Source organism: Pagrus pagrus (assembly GCF_965226575.1).
Source record: "Pagrus pagrus genome assembly, chromosome: 18".
In the NCBI taxonomy this organism is placed as follows: Eukaryota; Metazoa; Chordata; class Actinopteri; order Spariformes; family Sparidae; genus Pagrus; species Pagrus pagrus.
Window position 1 is genome coordinate 1885472 of NC_140202.1, and position 12157 is coordinate 1897628.

The following is a 12157-nucleotide window of genomic DNA, read 5'->3' on the forward strand; positions in this document are numbered from 1 at the left end:
TACAGATTTAATATGAATGCTTATGATCATAAGTGTAATTCAGTAAAACCATAGAGGGTGGGAACATCACTCCATCTTCTTCTGTGATTAAGTTTTTGGCTGATGTGGTATAATCTACAGTAAATGACTGTCCAGGTTGTACTGCATGTCTGCACTTACACTGGCCATGTTTCAGAGCCATCCTTCCAGATTATTCCCACTTGTTTTCTCTTTGTCCTCATAAGCATATATCCTACAGAGCCATCTCTTGAGCTGTTAAATTATCCCCATTAGTTCTCCACAAACTATAATAATGAGAAATGGTTTAGATTTTTGATGAAATAATTTTCTTTTCCTTTAGCTGGCTCCTCTATGAAAAACCTGGCTTCCAGGGTCGTATCATTGCCCTTGAGGAAGGTCCTACAGAGCACATAGTGAATATGTGGGCAGAAGAAGGAACTCCAACAACATTAGACCAGACGGGTCAACCTGTACAAACAGCACCGATGGTCATAGGTTCTATTAGATTGGCAGTCAGGGTAAGTACTGAATGATTGATTTCATTTGTCAGTCTATCATACTGCATTCATATTGTTACAGTTATTGCATTTCCTGTAATTTTCTTTAAATCCTGTGGTTCATGTGAATCCTATGGAACCCTAAATAGGGTTGTGTATTGAATATCAATACTTCTGGGATCAACAAAAATCTCTTCTCATCAGTTATCAAAAACTTCCCATCCAAAGCTTACACTGATTGCTGAATTAGTTTAATACTTTACCTATTAGCTTACTTGACAATAGGACCGACCAATATATCAATGGGCTGATATTATCGTCCGATATTGGCCTATGACAGATATATCGGTATTGGCGTATATGTTGTCCGATATGCAGCATTATGAAAACGCTTTTTTTAGAGATCATGATGCAGAAAATTATGCTTGGGGTCATTTATGATTACATTCCCAGTGCAGTTTACTGTTTCAGTGCACAGGCATACGATAAAGTTCATTGTAGAATAACTGTAGGATATCCTGCCTATATCTTTGTCAGTGTTTGATAACCACATTTAAGGGATCGTTGCAAAAATGTGTTTATCGGCCGATATATCAATATCAGAATATTTTGCAACCTAATATCAGTATTGGCATCAGCTCTAAAAAACGAGTATCAGTTGGGCTCTACCTGACAATTTCTGATATAGATATAGAATAATTTGTTTAGGTAGAAGTTTTTGTGTGGTTGCTTGTGTTTTATCAGTATTTAACATTTAATATATTTTTTGTCTCTTTTGCTAAATGAAATAAAGAGTTTAGATTTTTTTGATAATACTCAAACTAAAGCATTACAAAATATTGTGTTGGCACATGTAATAAAAATGTCTAATGATAGCCTTCACCATCTGTAAATATTCAAAATAAAATCTTCTCACATATTTTTATTTTGTGTTTTATAGGACTATAGCATGCCCCGAATTGATCTGTTTGCAGAGATGAATGGGTTGGGGAGGATGTCATCTTACTGTGACGACACTGTAGAGATTGGTTCCTATGGGATGCCACAGACCACTGGCTCCATTAAGGTCCATTCTGGAGTGTAAGTTCAGCTGACACTGAAAGCCAACGGCTCTTTTGTGTTACTCATGTAAAGTAATGTTGAATTCTGGAGACATTTCAGTTTCATTGTTGGTGGGGAACCTGCTACTAACTGGAGACTGTGTGGGAAAGAGTCTGTATACAACATTCAGATCTGTCTATGAAGGAATGCTTGCTGCAGGCTAGAGCCAGTGGCTGACATAGTTTTAACTACTGCTGATTATGATGGTTAGCACTTACATTTTTCAATTGGCTCATTATGTAGAGAGTGGAAGTAATGTATTTAGTCACTTTATAATGCGATAGCTTGAAACAGGTTTACCCTTTTAAAGTACTGTGAAGATGTCACTAAATAGTCATTACTCTGTCATGTGTCAACTTTCCTCCCTCCCTTTTTGTCCCCACTTTCTCTCACATACCGTCTCTGTCTGTAGCTGGCTGGTGTACACTGATCCAGGGTTTGGAGGTTTTGTAGGAGTGCTGGAGGTGGGGGAGTATCCCTGCCCAGAGTCCTGGGGTTTCCCTCAGCCCTTTGTCGGGTCTCTCAGACCCCTCCGAATGGTACAGTACATGAAATATGGATATATTTTTTTGCACAATACTGTCATTTTGTCACTTGTATTGCTCTAACAAATGTGCTTCTCTTTATTATAGGGAGCAATAAGGGTGGAGCATCCTAATGACTTCCAGGTGTGTTCTGTATTAAATTACATTTGTTGCTTCTATTAATATCAGCTGTTTAGAGAATCTTGCAAATGATAGCTGAGAAGATGAAAAAGATGGCTGTGGATATTGAGCGATTTAGCTGAGGCATGTTAACCGATATGATTCATTATGTTGATGGCTTGGCTTATATTCACATTGGTTTGGGAAAAATTGCAGCTTGTTTAGGCATTTGTATTCCCATGGCTCCAAATTTGAGTTGAATATTTATAGATTTAGAGACACTTAAGAGTCATACCATCTAATATTAGAAATAAATGTTGTGAAGGTCTCAGATTTTACAGTAGTGAAGATGTGATGTGACCACCTCTAAATGTTTTAGTTGAAGGGGAACTGATATTTAATGTTTTTATAGCTAAAAAAGCAGTCTGAAGCAATAATTGCACATATTATCTAAGCTGCCATGTGGGGACATAGTACTCAGATTTTTGGTCAAGCAGGCAGAACTGGAGTTTCATTAATTGATTAGTCAGTCAAAAGAAAATTAACTTTATTAACGATCAATCGTTGCCATAGGAACTAAGTCCATTCTGCACATTCCTGTATGTCTCCACTCTATCTGAAATAGGATCAGACAAATAATTCACACGAGGAAGAGTCACTCTGTTGTTCTTCGTATTTGCGTGACTCTGCTTTTTGAGTGAAATGCCAGAAATGGAAAAAAAAAAAAAAAAAAGACTAACAGAACAAAAAAAAATTTGAAAAAAATTGAAATGCTCAGAGTGCACAGCAGACAATTTGTTGAATTTTAGACATACATATATTTCTGTTTTAGTGCATGGACGCCATGAAACTATCAGAAAATAAAGAAAATAAAATCTTATTTCTCTTACTTTCTCGATTACTTTCACTCTCTCTCTCTCTCTCTCTCTCTCTCTCTCTCTCTCTCTCTATTAAAAAGTTGGGAAGCCAACCACAAAGCCCATCTTTGTTTTCAATATAAAGTTCCTCAGAGATTCTCATAAGGTTCCTGGACCCAAGGGAAAGTTCCTGTGATACAAATTCCCGATAAATTTCTTTGATACAACTCAATGAAAGCTCAAAGCCCCAGGCTAAGACAGCATATGAGATATGTCAAGTTATTTTGTATACTGCATTGTCTACGTGAGGACAGAAATGAGCCAAAAACACATAGAGGCACAAACTCTACACTTACACACACACATATAAGGTCTGTGTTTACAACTGAGGCTAATCTTTAACGCCTTCCTTTCCTTCTCTCATTCAGGCCTTAGTGTTTGAGAAGCCCAGCTTTGAGGGAGAGTGCATAGAGGTCAACAGTGACATGTACAACTTGCAAGAAGAACCAGAGGAGGAAAAAACAGATGAAAAACAGGAGAACAAGAAGACATTGTCTACAGTGGGGTCTATAAAGATACTTGGCGGTCTGTGAGTATCATTTTGAGTCAATAGATAAATCACCCATCGTCATTAACCAAAGATAATCTGCTAATCACCTTTGTTTGGCAGGTAGCCAAATAATTTGGATATGTTTTCTTCTTAAAATCAAATAATGTAAAGGTAGTGAATTTTTACTCATATTTCTTTGTTTTGTTATTGTAGCTGGGTGGGCTATCAAGAGGTAGACTTTGAAGGGCAGCAGTACATCCTGGAGGAGGGGGAGTATCCTCACTGCACTGACTGGGGAGGATCAGAAGAAGGGCTCCTGTCACTTCGACCCGTGTGCACAGTAAGTATCAGCCCTATATTACTGACACTGACACAAATTTCTTGTCTGATCTTGTTTCCATCTTTGACGCTCAGCACAGATTGCTGTGGTTTTTCTGAGCTCCACCTTGAACAGGTCAACTAAAATGTGCCAGCGCTCCCCCTGATGATTCTAAATCAACTAGAAACATAAAAGACTTAAAATTTCTGTGTTATTATTTCCTGGACAGTTAAGACTTACAATAAGATGCTTTTCACTTTCTTATTGTTTCACTGTGTTTTCATATTCCAAGGATTTCCTGTCCCCGCATGTTAAACTGTTCAGTGAGCAGCACTTTGACGCACTGGGGCTCAGCGCAGACTTGTTGGGTCCTGTCATCAACATGGAGGACGTTGGCTATGGTGTCAAAACTCAGTCCATCAATGTCATGAGTGGAGTGTAAGTAAAACAGTTTTTTGTATTTAAAAAAAGTTATACCTCTCTAAGTTAAAATTAATAATGAAGGAGGGAAACATTTTGACTGTGTGTGGTCCACACCCTTATAGTGTTTCTAAAGGCATGTTCTGTCACTGCACACACAAACATACACACTCGTGTGCACCCATACAGCCTTAGAGAAAATAATTATGAACAATCCAGTGTGACGGATCAGTTGGGTAATTGTTATGTCAGGTTTGAAAAAGGATGAAAAAAACTCTCTTGAGGGCAAGGATTTAGATTGATGATACTAATAACGACTGAGACTTGAGTTAATATTTAAGATATAGATTATGTTTCAGTAAAGAAAGAAAGTCCTTGATCCAAGTACAGTAAATACTGTACAGTTTATGAAGTTCTTGTAAAGTACTTAACTGTTTACAAAAAGTTTTATCTTAAATAATACCTTTAGAATGTGACATACATTTTTTAGTCAGCAGATTTTTGTCAGTCTGCCAACTGCACATTTGAGCTGAGTGAATTTGTTTAATCTTCAGAGCTATATGTAATGTCACTGTTTACTTTACAACTGCCTCGCCTGCTGAATTGTTTTACAACCCTCAGAGAAGCATTGATGTTCTCTTTTTATAGTGAGAGTTTACAGGTCAACACTGTGATTTAATCCGGATACTTAAGTTGTGCTGTGATCAGGCAGCTTTACCTGTACAAAGACAAGACAATATTTTTATATTTTTGAACTCATCAACTTCTTGATTTCTGTAAATATATGCTTATTGTGAATCTGATGCAGCAACATGTTTCAAACAAGTTGGGACAGTGGAAACAAAAGACTTGTGGAATGCTTCAAAAACACCTGTTTGGAACGTTCCACAAGTAAACAGATTCACTGGTAACAGGTGATAGTATCATGATTGGGTATCATGAGGGGCATCCTAAAAAGGCTCAGTCGTTCACAAACAAGGATGGGGCGAGGTTCAGCACTTTGTCAAACAAATAATTGTATAAGGATAATACTACGTGGGCTCAGGAACACTTTGTAAAACCAGCACTTTTGGCCGCGCTGAGTCAGACTGAGTCACGCTAAGTCACGCTGATTTACTTTTCCATCACCAGTTTTACTGCGCCGAGTAGGGCCAGCCTGCCTTCAAGCAGGTTGCAGGGACTTCTCGTGACTGTGACCAATCTGTAACAAGCACCCGTATTCCCCTCAAAGAAGTGTCAGTTTCCACTTTGTTAGCGGTGATTCTTCTACAGCACTGTGGGGATCGAGATAAGTGCATCATTAGCCGAGATACACCTTCAAGCAGGTATGCCGCGCTGAGTCAAAACGAGTAGAGCCAGGTTGACAGTTGTATTTGGAAAAACGCCATATGTTATTGCTTTCTGTTTTTATTTTCGATTTACACAGCACCCCAACTTTTTTTGGAATTGGGGTTGTGAATGAGTTCTGATGAATGACTCTGTCATGTTTGTGTGTCCCTGGCAGGTGGGTAGCCTTTGAGAAGCCTGGATTCAGTGGAGAGCTCTACATCCTGGAGAAGGGCCTATATGGAAGCCCAGAGGACTGGGGTGCCCCAAACTTCAAGATCTCATCCATACAGCCAGTCTTCCATGTAAGAAATGAATAACAGAATGTGACCTATCAGATTTTTTAACATGGGTTGTTCTAAAAATAAATGTGTCTTTCACTGTGATGTTTGAAGTAAATGTAATCTTTGATGTAAAGTTCAACCTTTTAAAATAAACCCTAGCAACAATCAACCATTTGCAGTGCACAGTTGATATTAATCCCTTTCTCCTGTCTGTTCCATAGGACACACTGATGGGAACAACAAAATTTAAGGTATCAGCCATTCATTCAAGGCTTTATTTGACCCATTTTTCCTCCACCATCATGGTTGTCTGTTCTGGCTGGATCACTAAGTTTTGTTTGTATATATGTTTCAGGTGCAGCTGTATTCTGAGCCAGACTTCCAGGGAACGCTGGTGGCTCTGGAGGACAGCATAGCAGCTCTGGATGAGGACTTCACACCCAGGTCCTGTAAGGTGCTGGCTGGCAGGTAGGCACAACTGAACAGGCACCAAACACTGCCTTGCTAGTGCTGTGTTTGGCACCAAGATGAAAACAAAAGGTACTTTGAGAGAAATATGATATCCCTCAGTGCTAACAAGACCTTTTAGAAACACACTGAATAAACACAGCTACACCAAATTGGGGGAAGTGTGATGGAGTTGGATCTACTGTTAATGAGTCATGATTTTATTGAGAATAAAGAGTTGTGGGCAAAATTGAAGAGCAATATAACACCAATAATATGTGTGTCTCTGTGTGTCAGCTGGGTTGCATATGAAGGAGCCCAGTTCACAGAGAACATGTATGTGCTGGAGAAGGGAGAATACCCCAACACAGAAGCCATAGGCTTCCTGTCCTCAGGCACTGCAGTCTGCTCCATACAGACCGTTGGACATGTGAGTATTGTCTGTGTCTGCGTGTGTTTTAAATGTGACATTTGGGCCCTTTTAGGTGCCCACTCTGCCTTGTTGGCTATAGAGGAATCATTGTTCTGTTAGTCTTTGTAGATGAGACTAATAATAAATTAACCTCTCTGGTCTTCTTGTTCAGGAGTTCTCTCTACCCTCCATCATATTGTTCAGTAAGGTGGGCTGTAGAGGTCGCAGAGTGGTGTTGAGAAATGGAGCTGTGAACCTGCTGCAGACAGGCCTAGACACACGCTCCCTGGTGGTGGAAGGAGGAATGTACGTCACTACTTGTCAATTTTCACTGTTGTGTTTTTGGTACCTGTAAAGGCACAGTTCGAATTTACAGTGTGGAGAATGCAAAATGGTTAAATAGAAAAACATCTAAATGTTCATATTTGTACAAAAAGTTTGACATGGACAAATTAAATTCCCTTAATTGGTGTTAGTTTAGCATTTAGAATTGGACATGTTCTTATTAAGAGCAGTAAGCATGCAAATATAAGGAAGGCCCCCCCTCAATTAGATAGATATGTTAAAACTGTAAAAAAAAAAAAAAAATTATCTCAGCTTTAAATTTAATTATAGACAGTTCATTTGTTATGTTCTTTTCTACACCATCCCAGATGTTTAATGCAAATCTATGGAGCTTAGGTAACACACATGGCTGATTGTCTTCTCCCCAGGTGGGTGTTGTATGAAGGTAGTAACTACTGTGGTCGACAGCTGCTTCTTCAGCCAAGTCAAGTGGCTGATTTGTGTCAGTTCAGCGGCTGGCAGAGAATAGGATCCCTACGTCCATTACTGCAGGTATGGAAGGATCAATATGGACCCATAAAAAAAAAATGGTGTAGGACTTCAACTAATTAATGTCTGGTATCTTTATTTTTGTTTTTTCCCCAGGAAAATAATTTTAAAAAAATAGTCCACAGAAATAAATCAGTTCAATAAAACAAGTTTCACAAGTGATTGTAAATGACTTTGGCATGTATTCATGAAATCTAACCATGTGTTTTTGTGGTTTTTACTTTAACAGAAGCAGATGTACTTCCGTCTGCGGAACCGGGAGACAGGATGTATGATGTCCCTGACAGGAACTTTGGATGACATCAAGCTCATGAGGGTTCAGGCTGTGGAAGAGACAGGAGGGGTAGAGCAGGTCTGGCTCTATCGGGACGGGCAGCTCACCTGCAAGGTACAGCACTATGTGAACACCACTGCTAATATATCATCTACTCACCCACATGACTGCAAACTCTACTGAAACTGACAGGGTCAACAGACAGAGCTATATTTATCTCAAAACCATTCAAGTGAACAGAGACATCTTTATCACGGTCAAAAAATGCAAACTATGACCATAATTTACAAACCACCATTTACAATTATTCTTGGTCAATTTATCAATTTCTTTGGTTGTTTGTAAAGTGCACTCAGAATGATTAATTATTTCCAAATAGAGCTAGTCAATAGAGTTATTCTGGTGGAAATCCATGTATTTTTTCATATCCCAATCTATACTGCAGAAAACCAAAATATCACATTGTCATCTTTTTACAGTATTGTCCAACCCGACAGTAACAAGTTCCCTGTCACAGATGAGCCCTAAATATTAAGTGTGTGAATTTGCAAACCTGTTAATTTTCTATAGGGCTGCAACTCACAACCATTTTTTATTATTGATTAATCCGCTGACTATTTTAATAATAATAATAATGATTAATAATCTTTTGGTTTATAAAATGTCAAACAAAATATGAAAAATGGTCATCACAATTTCCCAGAGCCCAAAGTGATGTCTTTAAATTGCTTCTTATGTCCAACCAACAGTCCAAATACCAAAGACTCTTCATTTACTATCATAAATGACATAGAAAAGCAGCAAATCCTCACATTTAAGAAGCTTGAACCAGCAAATATTTTATATTTTTGTTTGAAAAATGACTGGAACGATTAATAGATTTAAAAAAAAAAATATTGGCACCTAATTTTCTTTTGATGGACTACTTGTTTGAAAGTTGTTGTTTCAAACATGGCTGTAGTGAAAATCTTTGACCCTATGTTAGTTAACTGTGTTGGTCGAGACAATATGCAAAGCAGGAAAAAACATGTACTGTAATCCCAACAGACTTTTTCATTCCACTGGTGGCCTCCGCCAAAGAGCTTATGTTTTCATGCCTGTTTGCAGTTAGTGGGCAGGACAGTTTGGAGGAAAGTTAAGGATGGATCAACTGCTAGTATTTAATGTAAAAACGTTTTTTCTTTTTTTTAGGGTTATGCTACTGCTGTACCTTGAAATAAAAAAAATCATGCACATTTGTCCTGCAACACTATCTATCACTTTGTTCGACTCAGATTCAGATCAAGTTTTACAATTTCCTTTCATAAAGTAACACATTTAGGAAAAAGTAGTAGCAAAGACTGAGCCATCTGACGTAGAGCTGCTTTGATTAGTCAATCGAAACCAACTACTATTTTGATGCTTTCAGTCATTTTCTTAAGCAAAAGTGCTTCAAATTTGCTGCTTCCAGCTTCTTAAATGTGAGGATTTGCTGCTTTTCTTTGTCATTTACAGACTAAACAAACAACTGATGAATCTTTAAAATAATTAACAGAATATTGTTAATAAAAATAATTACACAGGGAACTGTTTAGCTCAGTTGGTAGAGCAGGCATCCCATGTACAGAGGCTTTCTCCTCGCTGCAGCGCCCGGGTTCGAGTCTCAACCTGGGGCTCTTTGCTGCATGTCACTCCCCCTCTCTCTCTCATCCTGTTTCCTGTCTATCTTGAGCTGTGTCTATCAATAAAGTGATATAAAGGCCAAAAAAATAAAAATAATAATTACATAGTTGCAGTCCTAATCAGAGGTATCCTGTGAGAGTTTTGTAGTGTATTTTGTCTTTTGCTATTACAAAATTGACAAAAGAGAGAATGGGTTTTCAGATTTCTCTACTTTTCTTTGTAGTCTATGATGACAACCAGTTTAGTGTAATATAATGACGATTAAACTGGATTTTAAGCAACAAATACAAATGAACCATATTAACTAATGTATTTTCTTCCTGTCTATCATGTCCTCTGTGTCTCCAGCTGGTGGAAGAATGTAGCTTGCAGACTACAGGCAGTGTGGTGATGGCAGGAGGCAGGCTTTGCGTTTCCCCAGAGCAAGGCTCAAACAACCTGCTGTGGAGCATCACCCCAGACGGCCTGGTGCGCTGCCACCTCAAACCTGACCTGGTCCTTGAGGTCAAAGGTCAGATAGCATTGTCTTAACTTGTCGCTTATATATAATAAATTAACAAGGTTCAACTACCCTGAGTAGTAAAACTCTGCATGATTGACATTCAGTCCTAATCCTACAGCTCCATCTCCTGGTGTACTTAGGAGGTACAAAGATTACTAATGTCAGACTGGCTTCCCAAATGCAATCATACAGTTCTCTTTTTTACTGACAGTTCATCAGTTGGTGTCAACAGTCTAAACATATTTTACAATCAAAAACACTGACTTGTGTTGTCTCTGCCTCCTAGGTGGCCATCAGTATGACAAGAACCAGGTGATCCTCAACACATTTGATGAGAGAAAACTGAACCAAAGGTGGACTGTGGAGATCCTGTGATCTGAAGAGCCTTGACTCTCCAGAGAAGCTCTGCTGGGGTCCTCATAGCCCTCTACTGTAGCTCTGTCAGATCAGTGAGCCCTGTAATTCAGGTCCTCACCACATAGATGTGACCAGTATGAGGGCTTTACACAAACACTGCACTCTTATGTAACATTTTTACTATTGTAAAGGAGAAGGGTAACCATCGACTGGATTCTAACTGTTAACCAAACTTTTAAAAATATGCACTCACATATTTCATGAAATGGTGTCCTTTTTTTAGAATGAACAAGTAGCACAAAAATGTGCCTATTTGTTACAACACTATAAACCAAAGAGTCCATGCAGCCTATGTGTTTTCACTGCATGTAGTGAGAACTCAGCCCTGTTTCAATGCTGCACACCTCTCTTAAGTTTATGGTACTTTTCTACTACATTCCTGCTTTCTGATCATAATGTTGGAAAATATGAATGTATACTGTCTACTGACAGTGGCAGTGGCTGCCTACACTCCAGTGATCTCTGTAGATGTTTTCTCGATCTATTGTAAAGTTTGGACATCTTTTTAGAATTTTACACAAGCTGTACTTTACTGCAGTCAGTTGTACATAGGCATCAAGTGTATACATTTGAGTTGAAATTTCAACACAGAACTGCACTCACAGGTCTGCTCTCTGTTGTAAATATTTAAATGTAAAAAAACAAAACTGTTACACATGAAAACAAGAATGTGATTGTCTTTCTTGCCCTTTTTTTTAGAAAATAAAAAACTATCCCTAAGTTTTTAATTTACCTGTTGTGAAACTTTTTTAGACAGTCAAGTGACTAACACAAACCATTTTGTATGATCCACTGGTGAATAGAATTAAACGTTTATTTTTAGATGTTTGCCCACCACATAAAAAGTAAAAGTAAACAAACTCTAATTCACAGTCGCTGCAACCCGGCATGCCCAGGTATCCATGCGTTTATGCTTTCATGTGCGCACACACTTGACCTCCATGGCAAATGTCAGCCTAGAAAGTTGCAGTTGTTTAAGCGTGGACACAGATCTGTGGACCAATGAACTGATACAGTTAAAAATGTAAGACCACTTTTATGCATTACTTGTTATTATTTACTTCCAGATGTTTTATATTCTTTATTTATTCTGTCTACGACCACCAGTTAACAGGGATGGTATGTAACTAAGTACATTTACTCAAGCACTCTACCTAAGTACATCTTTGAGGTACTGTACTTGAGTATTTCAATTTTATGCTACTTACACTTCCACTCCACTACATTCTGAGGCAAATGCTGTCATTTTTACTCTGCTACACTGTTACTTTGCAGCTTGCAGGCTGCCTCAGCGCCAAAGCAGCACATTTTTAAATGTATTTATTTTCTGCGCAATCAGATAAAAAAAAACACTGATTCTGATAATTAGAGAAATGCTGAATATCAGATCCAATAATTGGCAAGGTCAATAACGTCAATAATGCAGATAACGCCGATAACGCCTAGTCAACACTTACTGTACATACATGTAAATGTATGCTTACAGTAATTTACTTTTATATGTACTTTTGATACTTAAGTACATTTATTTCCAGAAAATGACTAATACTTAAATACATATCATATCAGGTACTTTACTCAAGTATTATTCATATTGGTGACTTTCACCAA

General features: G+C 38.2%; 1 protein-coding gene across 1 annotated transcript in view; it reads left to right on the plus strand.

The window, feature by feature from the left end:
• crybg1a (crystallin beta-gamma domain containing 1a) overlaps positions 1-11274 on the plus strand; it is a 47957-nt gene extending 36683 nt beyond the window's left edge. The window contains exons 8-23 of the mRNA XM_084380973.1: positions 341-518; positions 1438-1577; positions 2011-2137; positions 2231-2266; positions 3528-3688; positions 3863-3989; positions 4261-4406; positions 5893-6019; positions 6220-6249; positions 6354-6466; positions 6743-6875; positions 7030-7163; positions 7571-7694; positions 7921-8079; positions 9976-10138; positions 10416-11274. Coding sequence (XP_084237099.1) covers positions 341-518; positions 1438-1577; positions 2011-2137; positions 2231-2266; positions 3528-3688; positions 3863-3989; positions 4261-4406; positions 5893-6019; positions 6220-6249; positions 6354-6466; positions 6743-6875; positions 7030-7163; positions 7571-7694; positions 7921-8079; positions 9976-10138; positions 10416-10504 — 1987 coding nt within the window. The 3' untranslated portion in view covers positions 10505-11274. The remainder of the gene's footprint in view (positions 1-340; positions 519-1437; positions 1578-2010; positions 2138-2230; positions 2267-3527; positions 3689-3862; positions 3990-4260; positions 4407-5892; positions 6020-6219; positions 6250-6353; positions 6467-6742; positions 6876-7029; positions 7164-7570; positions 7695-7920; positions 8080-9975; positions 10139-10415) is intronic.
• The last annotated feature ends 883 nt before the right edge of the window (positions 11275-12157 follow it).